Below are 26,888 nucleotides of genomic sequence, written 5' to 3' on the forward strand. Positions count from 1 at the left end.
ACTAAAGTAAAATTTACCAAATAAAACCAATACGTTTACAATGAATTAAATGTTATATTTATCATGTGTTTAAATATAAAATCATATTATTACACCCAATGTTGATATTATTAGTTTTACACGAGTTTTACAAAATATAATGTGTCATTCAAGTCCAAAAGTAATTGAATGTATACAATTGTAAAATAAATGTGTTACAGGTTCTGGTTTGATGCAAAAAATTTGTTTTCAATATCTAAGAATTTGGAGAAATATAGATTTGTAGGACAAATATTGTGTAAACATTTGATGTGTACTTAATCGTATTGGTAATATAGCCATGCCCTCTAATGTTATCCCAAAACCCCTTTCCCTGATTTAGACTTGATATTGAATATCCTTGCACTTGAACTAGAAAAATAAACAATTTGTCATTTGTTTTATCGCTGTATGTATACATACCAGAATATTTTGGGTTAATGTTTAACATTTTTTTAAAAAGGGAAACTGGGAAAACAATTCAATTTCAAGATAAAGACATTCTTATAATGTTTTAAAGATAATGAGATGAAAAATTTTATTTTATTCTTAGGAAAATTCCTCATTCACAAGAAGTACATCTATAACTGCATCAATGTAACAAAACTAGAGACCTTAAAAATAAGAATGCAATTAAGACTAATTTGGTGTTTGAAAAATTCCTCATACATTGGGTTAAATTTAATAATTTAATAATTGTTTATTAAAACATTTTTTTATAGTTCATAACTAAACAATGAACCGTCGGCATCAAATAGATTACTTAAAAATCAATACCTTTATCAACGCAATTTTGCTTAAAGACAGATTTTTTTTTAACAATGTCTACAATATTTCATGTGATTGTTTTGTGTGTGGAAAAGTTATGTAGCTAGGAGCTGGCTAGGCTAGTAGCAGGAGAGGGTCTCGCTGTCGTTCCGGAAGTAGAGCCTTTATTTACCGCCGTGTCACAGTTCACCGCAGACAGAGCAAAGATGGCGTCGCTGAGTGACAAATCAGTTTGGGACGAAGTGGAAGATGGAATCGGCGAAGAAGTGTTAAAAATGTCCACAGACGAGATAGTTCAGCGAACTCGTCTCCTCGACAGCGAGATAAAGATTATGAAGAGCGAAGTGCTGAGGGTGACCCACGAGCTGCAGGCTATGAAGGATAAAATCAAAGAAAACACGGAGAAGATAAAGGTGAACAAAACCCTGCCGTACCTTGTGTCTAACGTGATCGAGCTGCTGGATGTGGACCCCAACGACCAGGAGGAGGACGGGGCTAATGTGGACCTGGACTCTCAGAGGAAAGGAAAGTGCGCCGTCATTAAGACGTCCACTCGACAGACCTACTTCCTGCCCGTGATCGGGCTGGTGGACGCCGAGAAGCTGAAGCCCGGAGACCTGGTGGGTGTCAACAAGGACTCCTACCTGATCCTGGAGACCTTACCCACCGAGTATGACTCCAGAGTCAAGGCCATGGAGGTGGATGAGCGCCCAACAGAGCAGTACAGCGACATTGGAGGGCTGGACAAGCAGATCCAGGAGCTGGTGGAGGCCATCGTCCTGCCCATGAACCACAAGGAGAAGTTTGAAAACCTTGGCATCCAGCCACCCAAGGGCGTCCTGATGTACGGGCCACCTGGCACTGGGAAGACCCTCCTGGCCAGGGCCTGCGCCGCTCAGACCAAGGCCACCTTCCTGAAGCTGGCCGGTCCACAGCTGGTCCAGATGTTCATCGGAGATGGAGCCAAGCTGGTGAGAGACGCCTTCGCACTGGCCAAAGAGAAAGCCCCATCCATCATCTTCATCGACGAGCTGGACGCCATCGGGACCAAGAGGTTTGACAGCGAGAAGGCTGGAGACAGAGAGGTGCAGAGGACCATGCTGGAGCTGCTCAACCAGCTGGACGGATTTCAGCCCAACATGCAGGTCAAGGTAAATATGCTGCCAAAAAACCCTGTATAATAACCTTATATGTTTTATATAAACTATGCATACAGTATATTGACATTCTCGAGTATCGTTATGGGAGAAATCTGACTCAGTAATTTCTCTGTGATGTTACTTTGACAACAAAATTGTGTAAATATTTACATATATATATATATATATATATATATATATATATGGGCACACAGGACAGCTCAAACTTAAATGCTTTTACAAACTACTCATTAAAAAGTGTAATGGATTCAAATCTCAAACAACCAAGTTTAAAAAGACTGTTCTATTTATAACAAAATTTAAGCACCAACTTTCCTTTTAATCTTTTGTCTTTCTAATCGTCACCATACCGTATGATGACTACAGTATAACTACATTCATTTATTTTTTCTAGGTGATTGCTGCCACCAACAGAGTGGATATCTTGGATCCTGCGCTGCTCCGTTCAGGTCGTCTGGACAGAAAGATTGAGTTCCCCATGCCAAATGAGGAGGCCAGAGCTCGCATCATGCAGATTCACTCCCGCAAGATGAATGTCAGTCCTGACGTCAACTATGAGGAGCTGGCTCGCTGCACCGACGACTTCAACGGAGCCCAGTGCAAAGCTGTGTGTGTGGAGGCCGGCATGATCGCGCTGCGCCGCGGGGCCACAGAGCTGAACCATGAAGATTACATGGAGGGAATCCTGGAGGTTCAAGCCAAGAAGAAGGCCAACCTTCAGTACTACGCCTGAGGACACTGTCTGTGTCCGTGTCTGTGTGTGAGAGAGTCTTTGATTATTAAAATACTTGTTGAGTAAACACTTGTTACAGTTGCTGATTTACTTGGGTTAATAAAAAGAAATAAAATGTCATAATTAAGTGTTTGTTTTTTTTCTCCTGCTGATCATAAATAGGAATGTCTGTGTCTTCACTCTTCCAGGAGGTGCAGAATAATATCACAGATGGTATATTATTAAACAGAGAAGCACAGTCTTTATTGGGCTGGAGCCCAGTGTTCGTTCAGTCCAATGTAGGTTCCCACTTGCAAGCGTATAGTTTATTTAGAAAAAACATGAAGCATATTAAAATGTTGCCAGAAAATTAGACACTTCACACTAATTAGACACATAACAGGTGAGGTTACTGCAGGAAAAACTGAGACAACAAAACAGTCTACAGCCCGATACACAAAACCCACAAGTTATTAATAGTTAAGAACTATGAAGATATAATACAATAGCAGTAATACAATAGGCCTATTTCTTGGCAGATGTTTTGAATTTGCCAATGACAGCCTATCTTCAGCAAGTACCCCAGTAAGCCATTCCACTGAGCTCACTTGCACTATACATAACTGTGAAACTGGGACATCTAAATGGAATGCAGCCATCATATTAGTTTTAACTGTATTTTTTCTGCTATGACAGATCAAAATGTCTGCAGTGAGAGAGGCCTACAGTCTATAGGAGTAACTTTTAGATGAGAATGACGTGTGTTTCAATAAAAGACATGATGTGTCTGCTTTTGTTTATTTCAACCACACTGGTCATGCTAAGACATGTTTATTAGCGAGGTAACCTGCTGTAACTTGTGGTAGTAATTAAAGATGCCTAAACCTCTGGGGATATGCATACATGGATGGATGAATGCAGAGCAGTGGTCCTCAATCCTGGAGCAGGAGCTGTTGTATGCAAGCAGGTGGTTTATTGCTGTAATTGAAATCATCTTGCATTTCAGCTCTTAAGATGACCAGAGACCAAATCAGTAAGGCTTGTTCTTCCCAATAACTAGAACAATGTGTAAAAGTGTCCTCAAAATTGTTCTTCCCAATAACTAGAACAATGTGTAAAAGTGTCCTCAAAATTGTTCTTCCCAATAACTAGAACAATGTGTAAAAGTGTCCTCAAAATTGTGAACAAAAACTATCAAACCAAATAATGACAAACTACTTGCACAAAACTTGAACATTTCATTTCAGACTGTTGTCCTTATAAATAAAATATTTAAATAAAAATAAATATAAGGACATGTGTTGCTCTAATTCAGATCAGTGGTGTGTACACCAGTGATTTTATCAAGAAAGTGGAGTCTATCACTCAACATTGTAAAATAAAAAACTTTCCACCTGACAGATACAGTTTGTCAAAGTATAACATATTATAGTAGATTAGGTCAGTGTGGCTTTGGTTCCCTCAGCTCAGCATGGTGCTGCCACATGCTACTGTTGTGTAAAACTGACTCAGGAAACGCTATCCTGAACAAAGATCAATGTCTTTAAGGAGAGAATAGTAATACTTCAATATGCCAAAAAAAGTGTATTTATTTAAGACAACATTGTGAAAAGCTTAAGCTACCCAAGATGGAGTGTGTCCGTCTCGTGTCCATGTGTGTAGAACATGCAACGAACAAGAAGACACAATTTTTCAATTCTTTACATTTATTAAGAATGTAAAAAGAACAGCAGGGTATGTATCCTTCTTAGACATAATGAAAAATCAGAACAGGGGATGAGTCTAGGCAGAATGAGTGAACAGGAGTGCTGATTTAGAATAAGTTTGCTAGAGCACAAATACAAGGATGGAATAATAGCAGAAACTGAAGGCAATAACTGTGGTAAGCAGGAGAAAAGGGTTGATTTCAAATGACGGAAATTGTGAGTGGATATAAAAAAAATGGAAAATACACTCCCCAGATTAAACCTGACCAAGAGGCCACTAGAAGCAGATTCTAGATCAACACTCCTATTTTAAGAAACTTGTTGTAAAGGGGCCAAAACCAACAGGTGAATGTGGAAAGAACAGACCAAAGAGAAAAGCAGAGAAAGGGCAACATATCCCTCCTCAGTCCTTCCTCAGTGGTACAGTCTGCTCACTGATGCCCTCCTTAGTGATGATGCAGACCCGAAGGGCATCTCCAGTGTAGACATCTCTCTCTGCGGCTGAGATGAAAACATCTTTGACCAGCTGAACGGCCTTTTCCTGAGTCAGAGGAACGTGCTGCACACCCTCCATGTTCTTGAAACCAATCTGTGGAAGGACGTGTTGGAAAGAAAGACAGATGTAAGCGTACCTTGTCCGTTGTAAGGAAACTTGGTTGGAGTACTGCATTTGTCTGAATACCTGATGACTAGGGTTGGGTACCGTTCACATTTGAACTGATACTGGTACCTGGATTTCAGTACCAACAGTACCGTTTTCAGTATTTTGCTCTCCTTGTAATAACAAAATATAATTTCAGTTGTAAAAAATAAGTCCAAACTTCTCAATTTCAAAATTGTTATTTAGAACATTCTACACCTCACACAAAATAAGGACGAGTTAGGTACCCAACCCTACTGATGACATAAACATAGTGGGATTATGGCAACAAAAGGTCAGCATGCAGTGGGTAATATTTACCTGGTTGTCCAGTAGTGGCTGTAGCATGGCACTTGCCGATCCTCCGGCCTTGTAGGTGTCTCTCTGGTAGGAGCCCACTGGGTCAAAACTGTACACTGCTCCCTTGCCTACATTAGAAATATTACAAATAAAAAAACTTATCACAAAGAACATAGTGAAAGCTTTAAAAATGTCCAGATTAAACAAAAAACACAAACTTAGTGTGTGATACAATGAAGCACAATATAGGCAACAACCCAGGCAACATTCCCTGTCCCCTACAATCATCACATACAAGAAACATAGCTACAGCCTAAACATGCAGCTTTTTTTACTCACACAATCCAGAGCATATGCATACAAAAGTGATACATTTACTTAATGTCAGCAGCATTGAAGTACATACCCTGTTCATCCAGTCCTCCGATGATGTTGTAGACGTAGTAGGGGAAGAACCTCCTGCCGTACAGGATGGTGGACAACATGGCTGCGATGGCACCGCTGGTCATTGTCTTATTGTTCGAGTGTTTGTACATCTGAGAGAGGGGCAGGGTGTTAGTAACAATTAAGTAGCCTGCGACATCCACTGTAGGTCTTGTAGGGGTGCAGGACGCAATTCACTTAAAGAAAAAGTAACAAGGATGATGTCCTTATTGTTAATTATCCGAAGTGACACTGGACATTATTAGAGATAGATATTTTACTGTAAGAGATTTTTAGGTTTTAAATACAAATGTCATCATTAAGGACAACAAGGCACATTAGAATAGCTGCCCTATGTCAACTCTGTCTTGGATACCATTACGATCAACAGACGCCGCTGGTGTGCAAGCAGAGGCAGGACAGTCAGCAGAATTAGATCATTTTTAAAGCCGCCTACACATGTGCCATTGTTTCCCTTCAGGATGAGACTAAAGAGAGAAAAACCTTGCTGCAACAGCCCACCTTTAGTCTGGCATCAATGATTTTAGTCAGAGTCAAGCAGTCGCCATGAAAACCGCTGCAGCCAATGACAGTTGTGTCCGTCCTGTGAGGGGAAGAAGAAGCACAAACAGTGACAATCAGCATATTGAAATGTTCAATTGGTTTTCGAGTCATGTGGCTATTAAGTGATTTTAGCCACAGATACCAACTGGTGCTTTGCTGAAGCTAGTCGCTGAGCACACAGCAGGAACCAACTACACTCCCCATCTTAAAAAGAGTATCTGAGCAGAGTTGCAGTGACTTCAGCGGATGCACTCCAAATTGAACTGATAAAAGGGTTTTATAAAATATAAATTCACACAGAACTATGAAAGTAATAGGTAAGGGACCAGCTAAAGATGGACATGTGGTGTCTTTATACGGCCGATCTACCCTTCATTGATAGTGCAGTTAAGTGACGGTGCAAACTTACAGCTTGTAGCATTTTGGTGAGTCGCGGCTGTGGATTGAGTAGCCTTCACTCAGCCTGGTGTCTGAGGCTACGATGGCGAAGTCTTCTCCAGCAACAGCTAGTACGGTTCTGGGGGGAGAAACACAACACAGGGTAGTTCATTAATCTTATAAACCACCTCACCACAGAGGAAAATGGACTGTTGTCCCAGACACTTGCTAACGAAAGCTAAGCTACTGTTTCGAAACTGAAACTGTTATTATCTAATAATATGTATCTTTATCTCTATCTATTCGCATATTAAGATTAAGTGAGGAAGCGTTTTTGTCCTGGACAAATTAACTCTGCTCTGTTCGCATACTTTTCATCAACTTCACCTTTGTTTAGTTTCATTTAGTTAGCTAACATTAGGTAGCACAGCCGAATTGGATGTAAACGTTAGCTAGCAGGCTAGCTAACCAGACAGCGGTTGGAAAGTCATACTCACCCTCCGTTGAAAGAGTATGGTGAGAACCGGTGCTCTACTGGACCAGTATAATGATAATCTCTCATCTTCCCTGGGTCTTCAAACGTATGAGAAGAAAGCATTTTTATTGCAGGAAAACAACGGGGATAAAGATTTAGTCCGGTAAACTCGCTGTATCACTGCAATATGGCAGCCTCTTCTTTTACTGTCATCACCCCCGCGTGTTCAGATGTAATCTGCGCGAGAGCGCCCCCACAGGCTGTTCGATGCAGAGCAGGAGCCGTCCCAGTGGGAGCTAGACTGGAGCGAGGCCAGGTTTAACGATTTTATTTCTGACAATTTCACTTTTTAGAATTAGGTCACTTTATTTGTGAGTCACTTAAAAATGAAGATACCAAATAATTGCACATTCCAGATTTTCTGGACTGTGTGTGTTATTAGACCAAAAAGATCTATGGGACACGTCTTGACAATTATATTAATATGAATGAAATTATCTGTACAATAACTGAATGCATCAAAACTTAACGTTAAAATCACCACGAATAATTCCAAAAAATACAAAATTTCCTGCAATTTTTTCGCTTGAACATCAGAATCAGAAAGGGCTTTATTGCCAAGTACGTTGGTGCATGTCATACATTCTCTAAACATCCAAGGACCATTAAAGTCTCAAACTCTAATAAGTCCAATAGGTAAAATGTGACAATACAAACTAAGCAGTACACATCTACCTTTTCAGTACACTAAAGATTGTTTTGCTCTTTGGTATCAAAACTGGGATTCAATTAAACACTGTACACAATAGGTAAGAGATAATAGGAGTCTTTTAAAGTATTTTTTTATTGAAAAAAAAACTACAAATTATGACTTAATTACTTAATAATTCAGTGACTATGACATTAAACAAACTGCTTACTGAGGGACAATACAAAAAACAAAAATCATTTAAAAAAAAAAATACAAAAAACTCTTTCAAGCTGACTGCAAAAATATCAGTTGACTAATCATAGCTGATGGGTGGTTAGTTTCAATGTAATTGCAGTTAATGGTTACATTTTTGTATAAAAATCAATAGTGGATGGTTGACATCAAAATCAATACATGTAAATTGAGACATTTTGTTTTCAGTAATCAATACATAAATAGCTTCTGCAGCCATGATGTCGATCACAGCCAGCGTCTAATACATTTCATTACACAGAACCACAAGCACCATGTCATCATTTAAGACAAGACTTCAATTCAAATGCTTTTTACTAGCCTGCCGCATTAAATACATGTTAATTAAAAATACAAAACCATACAAAAATGTTTTGAAAGTAACTAAATTACATCAGTGAGCCCGTTGACATTGTGATTTTTTTCAGCAGTACAGGATCAAAAGCACCATTTGTTAGACTAAAACAAATTTCCGACTACAGAAATGAGTTAGCTGGCTGTTAGTGGTTAGCAGATCACAGGATTCAGTGCAGCACATTTGGATGGATTTGATTTACAGATTGGCTTAACATTATTTACCGTCTGCAAATGATTGAACAAATGACTTAATGTGCATTTGTGTCAAATTTGGTCAACGTATCGTGGTTAATGACGCTGTTGATCATTTTTGAGCAGACTTGGACTTCTTAGGTGTTTTGGCTCCTCCCTTCTTCTTGGGTGTGGTGAAATCTTTGTCACAAACCTCACATACCCAAAGGCCTGAGGAGACAGAGAGAATGAATGAATTGCTATAAAAGAGACAGACAAAACAATTATTTTTTTTAAGCAGATACACTTAGTGAATGTCTGTAATAGAAATTGTGTGTGTAAATGTCTGCTTTTCTCTCTCTCATAGTGTTTTTCACCGAGTGAAATGCCAATCAAGACAAGTAAGTGGTTGTGTATCTGTCTGCCCGTGTGTGTGTGTGTGTGTGTGTCCACTCACCAGTAGGTATAGAGTCCATGCCTACGCAGAACGTGTGGTATCCTCGGTCACATTTGTCACAGAACATCATTTCGTCCTCATGGTGGGGCTGCTGACAAACGGTGCACGTCTTACACTCCATACACTGCCAGCAGTACGTCTGGATCACACCCACCAGCTCCTTGCTCATGTCCAAGCAGGTTGGGTGGCCTAAAGTGTACGGACACAGATTCACATGCACAGAAGCAAACATGCATAAACAGAGAGAGAGAGAGAGAGACACAGACAGACAGACAGACAGACAGAGACACACACACACACACACACACACACACACACAGACACAGACACACACACACAAAAGACACCAATTCAGACATAAGGTGAACAAGGCCCTTCCACACACATGTGAATTCACTGTCCTGTTATTTCAGAGGACATCAACACATTAGAAAAGAAACCTCTAGAATCTACTCACATCTATTCTAAAATAAGCTTCAAAGTATTGTCAGAAATACTTAATAACAAATATACAGTTATAGATACCCATTGATATTAAGCAGGACTATCTAAAAACAAACTAGTTTAATGATTATGTGACATGCATAGCTTTTTTTCTCCATGTTGTAACTGTCAGGTTTGATCCAGCCTTTAGATGAATAGCTGTACAGACAATCCACAAATGACTTTGTAATCACGCAGTCAGTGTTAATCATTTGAAGTGAATTATATATTACTTGAAATTATACAAAATTTACTGTCTAAATGTCAACGCTCACAGCAGATAAACAAGGCAGTGTAAACATTTGCGTGAAAGTATAAAACTTGCTTTGCTTATACACAATGAAATTAAGTTGGCTTGTGGTACAATGGACAACTGAACATTTACTTTCACTGATGATAAGAGATGGTTTATTAGTCAATGATAATCACTTCAATCATCGGTTAATTTTATGTATCACTGACGTTAAATGAAGAATTAGAGTCAGAGGGACACCTGATTTATGCTAACTGCTTATGTTCATACTTTTATTCTGGGGATAATTTATACAAAAACAAATACACCTGACGTTAGAAGTGGCTAAATTGTGCTGATGTTGTATATATAAAAAACAAAACATAAAAACAGGGAACTGTGTGAACTTACCGCTGTTATCACATTGGGAGCAGTGAATGAGAGCCTCTGGCTTGCCCCTCTTGTTGGCTTCTTTACCCTTCTGGCAAATGCCACATATAGCATTGGGAATGACCTTAGGCTGCAAGGGCAGAATAATGCTATAAAAACCATGTGTATCCTTCAGTCATGGACAAAATAGTAGTTCAACAAATGTTCAATGCCTGGAGGAAAAAAAAGAGCACTTTATCTTGTATAAAGAAGTTCTCTACTTTTGGTGGCATAATACATGAATTACATGTTGATTGGTTTAAACACTTTAAACACAAATTGCATCACTTGTCATCAAAGCTGTCGTCCAACAAAGTTAAAGTTAAATGTTACCAATCTAGTTACTTGTTGTTGTTTTTAGTCTTTGGGGCAAGGAGCATCCCCAGGTTACTGGGCCTCAGAGCACTAAACATAATTCTTCACAATGAACTGCAACAGTGTACAAAGTACCAGACAATTAAAACTTATCTCAGGGTGCAAATACAAGAACGGTGTATGGTGTCTAACAAGACACTCTTGCATGCATGTGGCATCTGTAGTCTACGTTAGATGTATGGTCACTGTAGTGTTGGCATAGCAGACTGACTAAGGATCTGGCAGTTGCTTTGTAAACATCATACCTTTCAGTGCAACCGGTTCAGAGAGGAAAGAACCAGAGCAGAAGATAAGGAGGATTGGGGCCATTTAAATCAGGATGTCACAAAGGTAAAACATTTAACCCTTTAAAACGAATCCCTCTACAGGAAGCCACACAATTAAAACAGGGATGATTGATCAATATTTTATATTTGGACTGCAACAGCCTTAGCTTAAACTAAAATGAACAATGTGACTCAAACGTTCAACGAGTTAACACAACCGGTGCAACTGAAGAGCATAAAATAATATGCATGTGCTAAGGTGAGTTTGTTTTACGGCAGTCCTTAGGATACAGTAGTATCCCCCAAATCAACCAAATCTAATCTACAAAATTAGCTTTGCTTTCCTGTTATTCATGAGGTAAACATGACTAACAAAATCCTCAAGATAGTGACACCCTTCATTAAAATCTCTTCTGACAGGAAGTGAGCAGGTTACACTTAATAGCCGTGGGAACAAAACTAAGGGTCAATAAAGGACATGGTTTGGTGATGATGAATATCCAGGACTAGAAACAAAGCAGAGAACTAAACTAATAGACAGACAGCAGCAGGAGAGGGAAATAAGAAAAAGTTAGAGCTGAATGCAGCCCCTTGTGTACATTTTCATACATACTCACTATACATATGCAAATATATATTTTAAAATTCAACAGTTCATCCCTTTGGCCTCGTTGCCTTACTGAAATCATTAGTGGAAGGATCGCCCCTATTGCTACTGTAAACTGACTCTATAACTGTAAAAATGTATTTGTGGCCTCATGAAATGCTTACATTACAAGCAGTGTCCAGCCAACGTTATTAGGTCCAATGAGTCTGCTTAATGCCAACACATCTCTTCAGTGGAAACATCCACACAGAAAAATAGAACATGAGCAGTTCATGAGGTTGAATCCTGTTTTATTCTAAATTAACTGAATTTGGCCAACAAAAGAAATGCTGTATATTATGCACATAAAAAGAAAAAACTCTCAGAGAACTCACTTTCAGGCATGTTTGCTTTATATAATCTGGTAGCTTTTGTATGGAGTCATATAGCTCTAAACATTACGTATAATTCAGACACAGAGGCATACATACTGACACACAATTAAGTGGGAACTTTGTACTGGCTGACCACACAGATTTTAGATCAGTGGATCGTATGGTTTAAACATCACGTTTTCACTTTAATTGAGATGTCTATGATGTAAATAAGTGATAATGGTAATGCCAACCTGTTAGCTGTGCCTCACAACTTCCCATCTGCCTCGGCCAAATGATGTACATTATCAAGTGAAACTGAACTCTACTCAACCTCGTGACAACAATGGCCCTCATCAATCATTCACTAATTCAATATATCTGACATTCAACATAGAAACTTTCTGAGCTCCTTCTGAAAATCAAACCAGCACCGCACATTTTGGGTTGACTAAAAGCAATATCAAGGGAAACACTCTTAAAATAAAATAAAATACTAATAGTCAGAAATAATCTGCTGCAGCTGATGTTAATGTGATTAATATAATATTACTGTATTCAACTGCATTACACAGTGAATATTTGTATCTCCATAATGTCTCATCTATGTATAATCTTGGAATATCCTGGAATCATTAACATGTCATGTTAACCAGAGCTACTAAATAATGGATCATACATACAGTTCTTGACCTTTGTATACTGCATTTTTTGTTCCCAATATAGAAATGCCTGAAAGCTATTACACATCTAGGTCTTTTTTGTACTCATCACAAATTGATATAGCACAGGTACATTATGTTACTGACTAATTCTAGTGAATTCTGGCTACCAACATGCTATGTGTGTGAGCTCAAAAGCATATGCAAAATGATCTGATGAATAACGTTTAAGTCAAACTTAAACCCACTAAAATGGGTAGCTGTTTTAAACAGACACTAGACAAGGACCATGCCCACACCACAACGCTGAGCTGAAGTCTACTGGACTTACCCAGGTCCATCATACTATTATTAACGGTAATATACCAGCACATTTTATGTGTTGGAAATTTTCTTCTGCAAGGCTGAGGATCGGAAAAATTAAAACACAAATCAACTAGCACAGTGGGCTGTAGGGACCAAGTGGTACACTGAAATAATACTATTTTCCCATCTACAGTCCTTTGAACATTTAGATTAAATTCAATGCATTTATTTAAAATGAAAGGTAAGCTGGTGTGGGGCTTGTCCAGCAGAGTCAAAAACCTAGACAGACAGCATATAGACTACTTCTAGCTCAGCTCAGCAACAGTGTGAACAAGGTCAGCATGGCCTCATCTCTCCAAGATGACATTATAGGGACAGGTAAACCCCATGTCAACTCTTTGATACTTAACAGATTAACAGTACATCACATGGTGTATAAACAAAGCATATTATCATACCAATAAACACTTAAACATTAGGGTTAAGTGCATTCTACACTTCAGATATAAATGTTAAAAGTCTCTAGTGTTAACATCAACTACGTTTTAAAAGCAACCACAAATTGTATGTGGTTTATATTTTCTATATTAGAGTAACAAAATGACTTTTCTTTTCAAAAATGAAACAGAAAAACTAGCAGCCAACATCCAAATACTTGTCTAGGAAGTATCTTTTTTTTTTTTTTTGACAAGTGAGGACAGACAAGAGGTATATTAAAGACATTCATAAAGAAAAAACTTCAAAAAGTTCAAATTTGTCTTCGCTGAAACCCCAAAAAGTGCAGTGAAAAAGAAACCAGTCAAGTGTTCCTTTAAAATGTTCTTATTGCTCACAGTCTGGTACGAAGAGAAAAAAATGCCATGTGGCAATCATAAAAACAAAAACTGAAGACAGGACCCCCAGTGTTTGACTCTGTGTGTGTGAGTGTGTGAGTGTGTGTGTGTGTGTGTGTGTGTGTGTGTGTGTGTGTGTGTGTACCAGGTTGTCCCAGCTGAAAAGCTGACAAACTGTAGCAGCCGGAGAACAAAGTGAAGAAAGCTAGTGAGGGGTGCAGAATGGATTGAGTAAGGGAGTGGTAGCAGTAGAAAGAAGAGGAGGGGGTATAAAAGTGCTGCTGCTGTTGTTGGAGAAGAGTTCAGGTGCTTTTGTCCTCTACCTTGTACCCTGGGGTGGCTTTGTGGGAGGCAGAATGGCGCTGGCTGCCATCTTTGCCCGGCGTGGATGTCCTGTCTTTGGCCTTGGACTTGTTGCCCAGTCTACCTCCTCCCTCCTGGCTCTCGACGTCTGATGTGTTGCCTGAAGAACTGTCCTGTAGAGAAAAAGAAGAGGAGGGAGGAAGAGTGAAGGACAAAGGGTTTAAGAGTGATGTGCAAAAATGTACTTCATTATCTGAGTCAAGTTTAGTAAAGGTAAATGATTCTGACATGGGACCTAGAATATATCATGCAGTTGCTTGCATATCAGCATAATAAACTTCTACCATTAAGCATCTGCACCACTAATCCAGGATGGATGGTTGATCTGACGCAGATAGGTTACTAGAGTAGTTGTATACAGCCTAATGTCTTACAGATGACTTGTTCTTTTTGTCACCCTTGCCATCCTCTGCGTCGTCTGAGTCTGGTTCCGAGTCCAGCGCAGGGAGCTCTGGATCCAGTGGAGGCTCAAACAGAGCTGTGTTCAATGGCAAGTATCGCAGTTCATTGGGAGAGTACCTGTCGTTCACAACACAATGATGCATCAGGGTAAAACATTCAGCACAGTGATAAATAATGCAGGCTGAAAGCCTATCCAGAAAACACAGTTTCACTCCAGGAAAAGGGAACATCATTTTGAGTTTATTATCTTAAATACATAGAGGCAAATTGTAAGCAAAGCAATTATCCAAGTGTGTAATGTACCTTTTGTAGTAGTCTTGGAACTGTCCTGGTATGAGAGCCACAGGGTAAGGCCCTGTCCTTGTCAGGTCTGGAGCCAGCACCTTGAACCTGCCCTGGGGCACCTGGATAATCTGAGAAAACACACAAAACACAATGTTGTAACACAAAGCTCTTTTTCTGAATCCCTGTAGAATCTCATTGAGTTAGCTGAAGCACCTGTTTGGACTTACATGTGTTTGAAGGTCAAAGTACGCTCTCCTCTCTTCCATACGCTCCCTGTTGAAATTGCTATTGAACTCTGCAGCTTTTTTAGCAGCCTTCTTAATGTACTCAGGGACCTTGCTGGCCTCCACCTTCTGAGGGTTCTGCTGCTGCATTTGCTACGAAAGACAACAGACAAAGGCTGCACAGTAAGAGATATGTACATATATGTACACAGATGTTAGGAAACAATACGATCACGATTGTTTTGTGGTTTGTATCCTATCACCTACTGGCTTGGCGAGCTCAGAGAACAAAGTGACACGAAGCAGTGTTCAGTTCACAGTGTTCTAAAGGTTTAATGAGACACACAAGGATATATACATGTTCTAACAATCACTCCATTTCACTTAGATGACGTGAGAATAGAAAGATAGAGGATTGGTTCAGGTTGGTTCACGCAGATACATCTTCAGGCAGGAAACAATGTTACAATTGTAACATATTTACAACAGTGGAGGACCTTTATTAAATGCATTACTGCAAAATAAAAAAGACACAGTAACCATCAGCCCCAGGATATTTCTTTTTTTACTCGTTTGTATACTTACAGAGTACTCTTTAGCTATTCTCTGCCGCTCTCTCTCCTGCAGTATGACTGAATACTCTGAGTGTTTGGTGGGATACTCCTTTATCATCAGATCTATCACCTCGTCACTCCGCAGAGCTGTCAGACCTGGAAACAAACAAAGGATAAACTATGTGCACACTCGGACTGCATCAAACACACTGATGACTTGCACGGAAAAAATATTATTTACAGAGTAAATCTCATAAACAAGGCACCAGGATATTTGCACTCTAAATGCACTGCGTTAAGAGAACGTTAGGATTTCAACGAAGTGAAACAATTCTCTCTGGTCTGAGAGTGTCAGGTGTGGTTCCTACCCAGAGTACACTGTGTTTCAGTAATGACGTTCTGTTCACGCAGGTAAAGCTTCTCTTTGTGGGACAAGTCTCTTCTCTCCATATCTACAGAGTGACAAAGCAACAACATCACTAGTCGAGGAACAGCTTCATTCAGGTCAGAACATATGTAAAGAAATGTAATTACAGCTGTATGACAGCAGACAAACAACGAAGCACAGCTACTTACTAGTGAAGCCAGTCTACCCGTTCTCAATGCCTATACTTGTATTTTTACTGTTTTATTCCAGTAATAATACTTGTAAATGAACATGTACTAGCAAATAAATAGTATTATAGTATGGAATCAATCATATTTTAAGAAAAAGAGCACCACTTTATCCTTTAAGGTACAGTACTGTTTTATATTTTTACTCCAGTCTTACCAGGGTACTTCCTTTTGAATGATGTGACTCCCAGATACTCGCTGACCTGCTCCTGCAGCATATAATACTCTCCTGTGTCATCTGGAGGCCACTTGTACTCTGTCAGGTTCTCTGCTGGGAAATATGTCGGGCTGGAAGGGGATTGGAGGGACAACAGGAGATGAGGTTTAAACCTCAAAGTTAAAAAAAGATCAGTCTTTGGTGGTTTTGCTTAACAAGCAAGGAGAATATAAAAAGGGAGATGGGAGAGACTAACAGGTTCCCAGCTAGGATGGCTATTTCAACGAAAAAAAAAAAAAAATCACAATGTAGATAATGTGGAAATTGTATTTTAAAATAAAGTATGTAGAGGGGGAACACACGAAACTGAAGAGGGATACAGTTGTGTATTTCAGTTGGATCACATACATGCATATGGGTCAAAGACGAATAAGGATTTAAAATCTGAAAATAAAAGAAAGTGTCAAAAAATTCCAACTCAAGCACTTTCTATTTTTATTAGTGTTCTATAGACGTCTCAACAACAGGAATTTAAATTTAGAAATGCAACTTAATTGTTTTTGATGAATCATGTGATTTATTCCATGAAAAATGTCCTTCCTGGGTAACGGGAATGGATTTAAAAAAATATTAAATGTCTACCTTTTTAGCATATAAATGTTTAGGCATATCCATAGTTACAGCTAACCAAACACGCACTGCTCAAAAAGACTAAAATTTTAACACAATTAATATGATATATTTGGGTATTTATAATTAAATGGGCTCATCGTTTGATTTTGGTCACGCAATATTTCATGCCAAAAACAGAAAAATTATGAAAGATGTCTTAAAATGCTTTACAGTAAAGGTTATCAGGTTTGTATTGTATACTCAGCTCAGGAAAACATGATTGTGTAATATACCATGAAAATCTGAGTTAAATGACTTGACTGTCATTGTTACTCGGGATGACATCCCGTTAGCCAGGAATGACATAATGCAAAAATCCCATAAAAGATTCAAAGATTTTATTAATATAATCTAACATTATCAACACAATGCTTGAAAAGTGACAAATACTAATAAAAAAAAACTATTTTTAGTAACATGTCCAATCTGGGTAACAGAAGATCTTCGTTATCCAGGAAGGACAAAAACATGATTGTCCCACCAAAACTCTGTCAAACACTGCATACTCAGCTAAAATATATCTTAGCCTTTAAAACATTAATGCCAGATTTCACATGAAATAGGCATTTTTTAAATATCAAAACATCAAATACATTTTATTAGCGTTATCCAGAAAGACACATGATTGTTGGACATAGTGCACCAGTGAACGAAAAAGCAAAATAATTTTTTTTTAAGATTATGATTATTATTATTATTATCTCCAGATATTTTGGGGTCCTCCAAAATCTTCTTTATGATGTAATATCATATGTCATGACTATGCAATTGCATTATGGGTAATTTATGGATTTTAAGGTCTGTTACCCAGGAAGGACATTAGGGAAATCCAAAAGTAAGGACAAAAGTATTTCTTGAGTAACATTTTAAATAAGGGTAGGATTGTTACTATATTTGTAGGTATCACTGCAAACATCGACACAATTATGCCAAAGTAGATAATTAATGCTCTTATTATTATTTTTGACATTTTTATCACATTTTTATACTTAGATTTTAAGCCTGGACGTTATCCAGGATGGACAGTTTGGCACTTCTGAGCTCAATAGCTCTTTGAATTTTATTTTTTTGCAATAAATACCTATAAAAGTGAGTAAAGAGGGGATAGTTGAGTAATATGATGTAGTTTTTTTTTATTTTTAATAATTTATATTTATCTTTTGCGTTATGAATATGCAAGTATCAAGCCAACCTACCCAAGGTCTTGAATGAAGGTGTCGCAACTTCGAGAGCTGTCCCCTGAACCCATTCTCCTTCTCTTGGGAGGCTGGCTGCCATCATTGGACTCTTCTTCTATAACATCCTCCTACAGAGGAAAATAAAAACACAGTTTATGACTTTAACAATTATATAATGTGATGATGTTGGCAAATTCCAAAGAGCAGGCCTGTGTTTACTCACATAAAAACCTACTGCTCTTTAGGGGGCACTTTGTATTTAGTAGGGGTGCACGATTCAGAAACTGTCACGATTCGATATCCATTTTCAGGTTCAAGATTCGATTCAAAAACGATTCTCGATTCAAAAAAACGATTCACAGAATGTAAATGTAGTTACTTTTCCCATGTGATTGAGGTAGACCTACAATAACTGAAAATAACTGGAATTCTATGAATCGATTTTTTTGCACACCCCTAGTATTTAGCCATCTAATTTGTGGTTCGACATTTCCACAGGTATAGAAATCACTTTGTTTTTCATTTGGGCAACTGGATTCACAGGAGTTTATTAATAAAGCCAGGATAATCTTAATGTCGCTGTCCCTCCTTCTGATTTAAGCAGACACGTGGATTTATTTCTTCAACAAAATCTGGCTTGTGTCTCTTAAAAATCTTTATCATTTGGACCTACAAACCATCCAAGCACAGCCCTTGATTCCTAAATAATTATCACCCAACCAACTGACAGGAACATACTGTACAGTTGGTGGTGTTTGTCACATTTGCACACTACTCTAAGTTTGTACATTTTTAACCTCAGCATCACGATTCACTTCTGTCATCATAATGGCATCATTCCTAAAACCACAGTGTGTATTTAAAATCTAGTTACCTTATACTTCGTCTGCGAGGAGGAAAAGGGGGAAAAAAAAACTCAAAAAAAAACTAAAGATTATCTATATTAACGTGTTCACTTTTGGAGATTTAACGTTAGGTGCTGTCTAGTATAGTCCTTATACAGCATAATGAGGGGATATCTGTCTTTCCACAAGGAGACATTTATTGTGCACAAATACAATGTAATTCAGTGAAAAATTACCACAAAATGACAGCGGTGTCAAACAAAAACAAAAGCACGAGTTTGCATGTAACGTTAGAGTTGGCAAAGTGATAACAGAGGCACATAGAAGGGCTGGCGTTATCGCTGTTATAACACTCACATCATTAGAATGTGACGTTATATTTCTTATATGGACATAAATCATATAAACAAATGTTTTGTGTTACGACACAGAAGATGTAAACCATCCCTGACATTCTGCACACACTTGAAAATAAAAGGGTGATGCTAACGTCGCCATCAGTTGTCATTCATGGACGCAGGTAGCCGTTGGATAGCTAGCTTGCTAGCCGTTAGCTGAGCAAGCAACAGTGCAGAGCTCCTTGAACAGAGCTATTTAGAGTTATTTATTATTCGTGTTGTTCGTGCGGAATATATATGTCACCTTTATCGATTGTGCTCCAGGAGTAGCCGGGGTTGCTGTCGCAGGGCGGTCTGACGGGAAGCACAGCAGCCATATTTCTCTATATAAAGCCTGCAGCTAGGCTAGCTCACTAGCCACTTCTTCGTTTTCTTCTTCTTGTACAGTTTTGTGGCAGGCAGTTGGCAAACATTAAGTTGTATAACCGTCCGCCACCTTCTGGGCTAGAGGGTAGCTAGGTTGTGAATAGACTATTTTCTCGCTTCATCTTAACTGGGATTGGTGTTTCAATTCTATACACAATAATTCTATTATTTGGTAATTTAAATATTATGTTAGCTAAGGCTATGAATGATCTTCAAAGAAGTCTGTCTCAAAAGCCTCTAAACACTGTTACGGTAACGATAGGTGGTTAAACAGCACCGCCCTACGACAGTCTTAAGCAATTACAATGCTCGGCCCGTTTGGATTGCTTTTATTTTTGAAAAAACAACAAGCCACGTACGGGAAGTCGGAGGGGGAAATCAGCTGAAATCCGCGGAAAGCATCAGCAGGACTATTTTTCACTACTTAGCTAGCTAGCTATCCATATCCAACTTCTATTTCTCCTTTCCTTCCTTTTTGCTGTCAAAACTCCACACAGGCGATGTCTGAGTCATACGGTAAGGAGGCTGTTTTGACAAGTAGCCACCGTTAGCATCTTCACGTAGGCACAGAGACAGGATGAGGCAGGTGTGCCGAGAGAGCTTTTTCTCATCGTAAACAGAGATAGCTGACAGGCTAACCGAAGGCTGCTGGCCTTAAAAATGACATGTCAGCGTACATAATGGCACAGAGGTTATACGGTATATTTTACTGTGGCTGTGCGGGCAAAATGTATTGAGGTTGTGAGGTTACAAATCCCCGAAGAGGTTAGCGGAATTGGCAGGAATCTGACGCCAGGGGGGACAGGGCTAGAGTGATGGAGCTGGTATGAAGACTTGACTGAGCTGTGTATCATGTACAGTAGACACAATACAAGGATTGTATGGGATACCTATTTAGGTGATAACCATGGTTTGTGAGGGATTGATGTCCTAGCTTCACCATTTTACATTAGGATGATCAGGATTTTGAAGTGGAGCTGGGATACTACTGTGACGTTAGATAGTCTCACCACATACGTGAGTGCTACTCATAGACTACTGCTATATGTGTAAAGCATAGCTGTGTTCTGTAAACCCCAAAGTTATATACCACTATGCTGTATTCTGTTCCTGTGTGTATGCAATACTGATATCAATATTTAAGAGTTATCATGATTGTTTGCTGCTATTTGTAATTTAACACAAACTCATGCAATTAAATATAATTATTAAAGCATTGTGACTAAGATATGTACTGAGCAGAACATTTTACAGTTACAAATAACTGGCAATTCCTCTCTTAGACAAACTATATGATGGTGACAGTGTTTCTAAATGATCGCAAACATATCTTTGACATTTCTGTCCTGCAACTTCTTCAGATGGCATATATTATGTTGATACCAATATAACTGTGATGAGCTAATGTTGTACGATAATATCGGCACAGCTTTGGCTCTAGTTATGACAATCATGCTTGCTTGGTTGGTATGCACCATTATTTCTGTGTTTTCTTACATCAGATTTCCTGTTTAAATTCCTGGTGATTGGAAATGCTGGAACGGGCAAATCCTGTCTGCTGCACCAGTTCATAGAGAAGAGATGTAAGTCATAAATATTGAACACACTGTTCATAATTTACTGTTAACAGACAGTTGCTCTGACTTCTAATGAACAGCAATGTAGTTGTAATGAGAAATCAACACATATTAGCATGTGAAAATTGGATCAGCTTTTTTAAATGTAGGTCAGAGAAAGTCCAGATGATTGTAGTCTTTGTCTTGTACAGTGCATTTTCTTCAATGAAAAGATAGAATGTAGACCATCACTATGTGTTGCAATTATCTAATTATGAACCCCTTTTTATTTTGTTTTCCAGTTAAGGATGAATCCAACCACACGATTGGAGTGGAGTTTGGCTCCAAGATCATCAGTGTCGTCAATAAAATGGTCAAACTGCAGATTTGGGACACTGCAGGACAAGAAAGGTTCAGGTAGGGAAAAATCCCAAAATAACTGTCTACGGTTAAGGGCAAATGTAATCCACTCACCCTTTTTCTCAACACATTTTGGACCCTGTGCTCATATGTCATTTATTTCTACTACATGCATAGTGTTAAAATCTAAGTCCGCTTTTTCAACAGTTTGTATGCACAACGTAAGTAAACAGTAGTAGCAAGATGGCGGATCGCATTGATTTCCTGTGAGGTTTTGTGCTGTTATTACCGCTGTTTGTTTTTATCCCAAAAGCAAGGGTGGACTAACTATTAACAAGACCTCTGCACGCTCTTTTTTCAACTAATTTTTAATCAATGTGTGTGTGTGTGTGTGTGTGTGTGTGTGTGTGTGTGTGTGTGTGTGTGTGTGTGTGTGTGTGTGTGTGTGTGTGTGTGTATGTGTATGTGTATGTGTATGTGTGTGTGTGTGTGTGTGTGTGTGTGTGTCAGGTCTGTGACCAGGAGTTACTACAGAGGAGCTGCAGGAGCTCTGCTGGTCTATGATATCACCAGGTAAATCAGCCAATCACAAAACAAGATTTCAATTTGCCTCGGTGTCAAGTCCCCTCTCTTTTTAAAACTGTAACCTGTCTGTCTCTGTACACTGCAGTCGAGAGACATACAACGCTCTGACCACATGGCTGAGTGATGCTAGGATGCTGGCCAGTCAGAACATCGTCATCATTCTATGTGGAAACAAGAAGGACCTGGACGCAGACAGAGAAGTCACGTTCCTGGAGGCTTCACGCTTCGCTCAGGAGAATGGTAGGCTCAACAGTCTGTCATATAGTGGGATGCATTGATAGTTCTACTCATAACCTCTAATAATAGCTGGGGAATGTATCTCTCATTAGAACGGAGCTCCAGGCATTGACCTATTATGGTTAGAGGAAGGACTTTTTTGGCATGTCATTAACACCATACATTTTTTTTGAAATGATAGCATTTACTTGTGTTCCGAAAAGAAGTATGCTGCTCAAAGTACATTTATTGTATTGTTAAGACTTCAAAGGGCTAAAATAACGTGTGTGCGTGTGTGTGTGCGTGTGCGTGCGTGTGTGCGTGTGTGCGTGTGTGTGTGTGTGTGTGTGTGTCAGAGCTGATGTTCCTGGAGACAAGTGCTCTAACTGGGGAGAACGTTGAAGAGGCCTTTGTCCAGTGCGCTCGGAAAATCCTCAACAAGATAGAGTCAGGTAGGAGCTGCGATCCTCTCCTATAACCCTAACCCCCGACTCTAAATCGCTTCTTATCCTGACAGGAATAACAAGGAAGGCTTGGGTAAGACTCCAGACCCAGCACTCTCGCAGGTCTCATGGAGAATTGTCATAGTTAAAGTCAGAAACAACTTAAATACTCAATATAAAATACTCCACAGATCCCACATAATGCTATTTATACTTAATAAAATGAATAACCAGACCTCTCCTCTTTGTATTAAATGTAAGAGAGACATTGGGACACAATTTCTGGGAGTGTCCTGGATCTCAAAGTGTTGGAGTAATGTAGCACAGGAATTGGGTAAGAAATATCCAGGGCAGGCCTCTTCATATTTGGTGGTATGTTTTGGGTGGTAAAGGGATACAGAGGCAGGATTTGGGGATTCAGCAAAAAAGGTAAGGTGACAGCCATGGGCTTATGCAAGCTTATTTTAGCATAGATGGTGTCTTTTATTATTTATTTATTGTATTGTTTGTTATTTCTGAAAATGCAAAGGGCACTGTGTTGTTAACTTTCCAATGTAATGCTAAAAATCAATAAAAAAACAAACAATTATTTACAAAAAATGCCATGTTTTCAGAGTTGGTGGAGATCCCAACATGAAGCCCACTCTCTCACATCTTCTCTCTTATTTTCAGGCGAGCTGGATCCAGAGAGGATGGGTTCAGGTATCCAGTATGGCGACGCTGCGTTACGACAGCTCCGTTCTCCTCGTCGTGCTCAGACGCAGGGCACCCAGGAGTGTGGCTGCTAGTGGACGCACCCAGTAACATACAGTACACAGACAAGGTGAAAGGGCCAGTGGGTTTGTACTGTGTGTGCATCATAAGATTATATTTTTGACATAAAGACATACATCTTCACACATATAAAAAATAGTTCTTTATTTCATTAAGAAATTTTTTTAGGAAACGTTACTCAAACAGGAGTAAATAGTGTACTTTTTTTTGGGGGACTATTTTCAGCCACGGATTTTGAATGTTAGTGTGTATTTCCGCCAGCAGGATGAATGTGGGATTAACTTTAGGTAAACTACAATGCCCATTTTCATCATTATGAAGACTTTTGCCACCCAGGTTTTTGGACAACAATGGACGTCTACGGAGAGAGCAATAATCTACTGTATATTAGGCTTTGGTTACACTTGTGATACTTATTAGTTGATCAATTCATTGTTATTTCTGGTCTTTTTTATGGGATTTATTCACAATAAAAATATAGAACATCACCAGAATTACTCTTTAATGAAGTTGACTTCATTTAGATGATATTGGTTCAGCCTGCCTTTTGCTTGCAAACTGGAAGTAGGTCATGCCTCTGCAATTCTTCCCCCAATAATGATAAGAGTTGTGAGTTGGTTATTGGATCAATACATCCAAATTGTTGATACACCTCTGCTCATTCCCCAAACATGGCTGCTTACAGCTATGTTATAACGTTTTATGCCTGTCTTTGTGTGTGTTTCAGGCGTGTTTGTGAAGACCAGGAGAAGAACAGCCGCGGGGGACCCAGGGTTCAGGTTGCTATGCTGGGGACTCCTCTCTGACCTTTGACCTTTCGCACGGAAAACCTTCGGAACCTTTTGAACCTTTTTTTGTCATGACTGCACCTGCAGAGAGCTCAAAAGACCTCCCAGCCACGCCCCCTCTCAGACCTCTCTGACCATCTCCAAGGTAACCAGAGACCGCCCACCCTGCAACATTCTGCTCCACTACTGGACCAAACCTTCCCCAGCCCTCCAATCAGTATGTGAATTACTGACATGTATGTAACTTCCCTCTCCTACCTTTCTACTTATCTGCCCTCATACCAGCTTACCTCACAACTTAGTACATTTTAGTTTTCTCTACACATCTTTATATATTTAACCCCACCACCACCACCACCACTACGGTTCTTCTCTCTCCACCCACCTGCTCTGATTGCCTGTTAACTTCCTGCTCACCTGTTTTAACCTGTTTCACACCACTAACAGTCTACCGACTACACATACATTTTGCACTCCATGTATACCTTCTTACATACTTTCTCTCCCAGTAAAGTGCCCCCAGGCAATGTAGCTACTACCAAATTCCTACCTATCCAACCCGGTGTTTACAGCCCATCATTCTCTCTGTTGCCTTCGTACACATCTGCTTACCTGTCTACCTGCCTGTCTCTTTACACAGCTCTCTGAATCTCCCTAAAGCATCTTATACCCTGTACAGTGTTTCTGTACATAGACTGCCGCATGTTTTCTCAAACAGAATATCAGAGTATTTCATTATGAAGAGATATATGTATATTAAAGTAGATATCAGCATCTGTTTCATGCTCTGTATTATTATCATGTTAAGCTACAATACACTGGCAACTTGTAAGCAGTATGGGGAGTACCGTTTGCAGCAGTTATGTTAATTTGTAAATGGGACAAGCTGATATGGAGTACATTATGGACTAACAAGTTTTTGTGGGAAAATGCTGTTTTATTACTGTTCAAGCTTATAGATTGAAAAAGAAGAAGAAATATTTAGAGCATACATTTGGCTTTCTGTTATGGTTAATTTAAATAATTTGGAGTTTGAAAGTTGCATGTCAACTTTTAATTTACAATGGCACGTTCAGCGTTCACCATTCAGTTAAATGAATCATGAATCCAAAGGATCCAAAGGATTCCCATTATGACTGATCCTTCTCATTTGTAAACGATGCCTGTTTACATGAATACCTCACTGACTTCTGCCAGCTGTGGGGTAATACTAACTTAATGCATTTCAAGATTTAGAAATGGTATGAAACTATCTGATGTGTGTTTGATTTTGGTCTCCAAAGATACTTTATGTTCAGTTCAGCCACATGAAGCTCTCGACAAAAAAACACTACAACTTGGGAATTTTTCAAAGATTTAGATTTAGAGGTGTGTTTTACATATTACGTATATTCAAGCGTCATGTTGCAACATGTTTATGTGTTTGCCCCTTGACAATTACGCATTCAACTTTGAAATCAAGCACACTTCAAACTAGAAATATTTCATATTAGAATTCATCTGATAGTGGCTTTGGCTGCTTCACGTCAGGCTGCCGTCTTGTGTTTAATACATCAAGTCCTTTGTTTATTTATGGACGTTTGTTTTTCTCTTGTCATTATGAATATCATGGATTTTTAATTTATTGTGTATGATAAAAGCCTATGTTTTTAAAATAAAAAAAACGACAACAAATATAGCATTGTCTGAAAAACAGTTTTTGTAAATTTATGTCTTTCTTCAAAGAGATTTGGTAGAGATGAACAGATAACAGGGAACAGACAGGTGGAAAAATAATTTATTGAAAGCTTTGCACTAGGGGTGGGAATCACCAGAGGCCTCACGATACGATATCACAATACTAATGTCACGATACGATATTGCGATTTTAAACATATTGCAATATTCTGCGCACACTGCCTTTTTTTCCAACTTCTTTACAAATTTTTCCCCAAAAGGAAACTTTGTCAACGTCTGTTTTATCTAAAAAGATACATTTCTCTGTTTGTTCATCTCACTTCAATTTTATTGCTGCAAAATGGGATTGTCAAGCAGACAAACTGACCAACACATATATAATAATAATAGATCGATACTTGCCGTCTGTGTATTGATACAGTATTGCCACGGAAAACATCACGATACTATGCTGTATTGATTTTTCCCCTAACCCTAATTTGCACCACAATATTTAACCTCAACAGTATTTTGTATTTGTTACACCCCTTATGTCATCAGTAAATTAGGTCAATGAAATTGATTAATGAATTGAATTAAATGTGATATGTGAGGAACAGCAGAAGCATTTTCACTTCAACCACACTACACTGTGGAGTTGAGACTACAGTACTTCTAGTGCCTTATTGGTCATAATCTCTTTCCTATTCATTACGCCTGATTCAATTTCTTGAGTGTGATTTCCTGGTGTAGTATATATATTTAGGCTTGATGGAGCTCTGTTATACATTACTAAGTAAACCTAGAGAAACACGTGACAAGTATAGTATTAA

The 26,888-nt window shown here is 38.9% G+C and overlaps 4 protein-coding genes across 4 annotated transcripts; 2 read left to right on the forward strand and 2 right to left on the reverse strand.

Moving 5' to 3' along the window:
• Positions 1-974: 974 nt before the first annotated feature.
• psmc3 (proteasome 26S subunit, ATPase 3) lies at positions 975-2,802 on the forward strand. Its single transcript, XM_078251058.1, has 2 exons — positions 975-1,937; positions 2,341-2,802. The coding sequence occupies exons 1-2, from the start codon at positions 993-995 to the stop codon at positions 2,677-2,679; spliced, it is 1,284 nt and encodes a 427-aa protein (XP_078107184.1). The 5' UTR covers positions 975-992; the 3' UTR covers positions 2,680-2,802.
• Positions 2,803-4,346: 1,544 nt separating this feature from the next.
• psmb1 (proteasome 20S subunit beta 1) lies at positions 4,347-7,367 on the reverse strand. Its single transcript, XM_078251072.1, has 6 exons — positions 7,167-7,367; positions 6,701-6,808; positions 6,250-6,331; positions 5,711-5,840; positions 5,326-5,432; positions 4,347-4,953 (listed from the first exon to the last, which is right to left on the reverse strand). Exons 1-6 carry the CDS (start codon positions 7,265-7,267, stop codon positions 4,768-4,770), a joined length of 714 nt encoding a protein of 237 aa, XP_078107198.1. The 5' UTR covers positions 7,268-7,367; the 3' UTR covers positions 4,347-4,767.
• Positions 7,368-7,969: 602 nt separating this feature from the next.
• phf10 (PHD finger protein 10) lies at positions 7,970-19,883 on the reverse strand. The gene is given in 13 exon segments (XM_078251085.1): positions 7,970-8,846; positions 9,073-9,261; positions 10,199-10,307; positions 13,942-14,094; positions 14,356-14,500; positions 14,687-14,796; positions 14,896-15,045; positions 15,478-15,602; positions 15,815-15,898; positions 16,219-16,349; positions 18,087-18,196; positions 19,556-19,585; positions 19,587-19,883. Coding segments are annotated over 13 exon segments (1,476 nt in total). The 5' UTR covers positions 19,629-19,883; the 3' UTR covers positions 7,970-8,748.
• Positions 19,884-20,017: 134 nt separating this feature from the next.
• rab4a (RAB4a, member RAS oncogene family) lies at positions 20,018-26,075 on the forward strand. Its single transcript, XM_078251124.1, has 8 exons — positions 20,018-20,193; positions 21,180-21,260; positions 21,536-21,650; positions 22,104-22,166; positions 22,264-22,418; positions 22,751-22,846; positions 23,510-23,660; positions 24,339-26,075. Exons 1-7 carry the CDS (start codon positions 20,178-20,180, stop codon positions 23,623-23,625), a joined length of 642 nt encoding a protein of 213 aa, XP_078107250.1. The 5' UTR covers positions 20,018-20,177; the 3' UTR covers positions 23,626-23,660; positions 24,339-26,075.
• Positions 26,076-26,888: the final 813 nt, after the last annotated feature.

Source organism: Sander vitreus, chromosome 1, assembly GCF_031162955.1.
Source record: "Sander vitreus isolate 19-12246 chromosome 1, sanVit1, whole genome shotgun sequence".
NCBI lineage: Eukaryota > Metazoa > Chordata > Actinopteri > Perciformes > Percidae > Sander > Sander vitreus.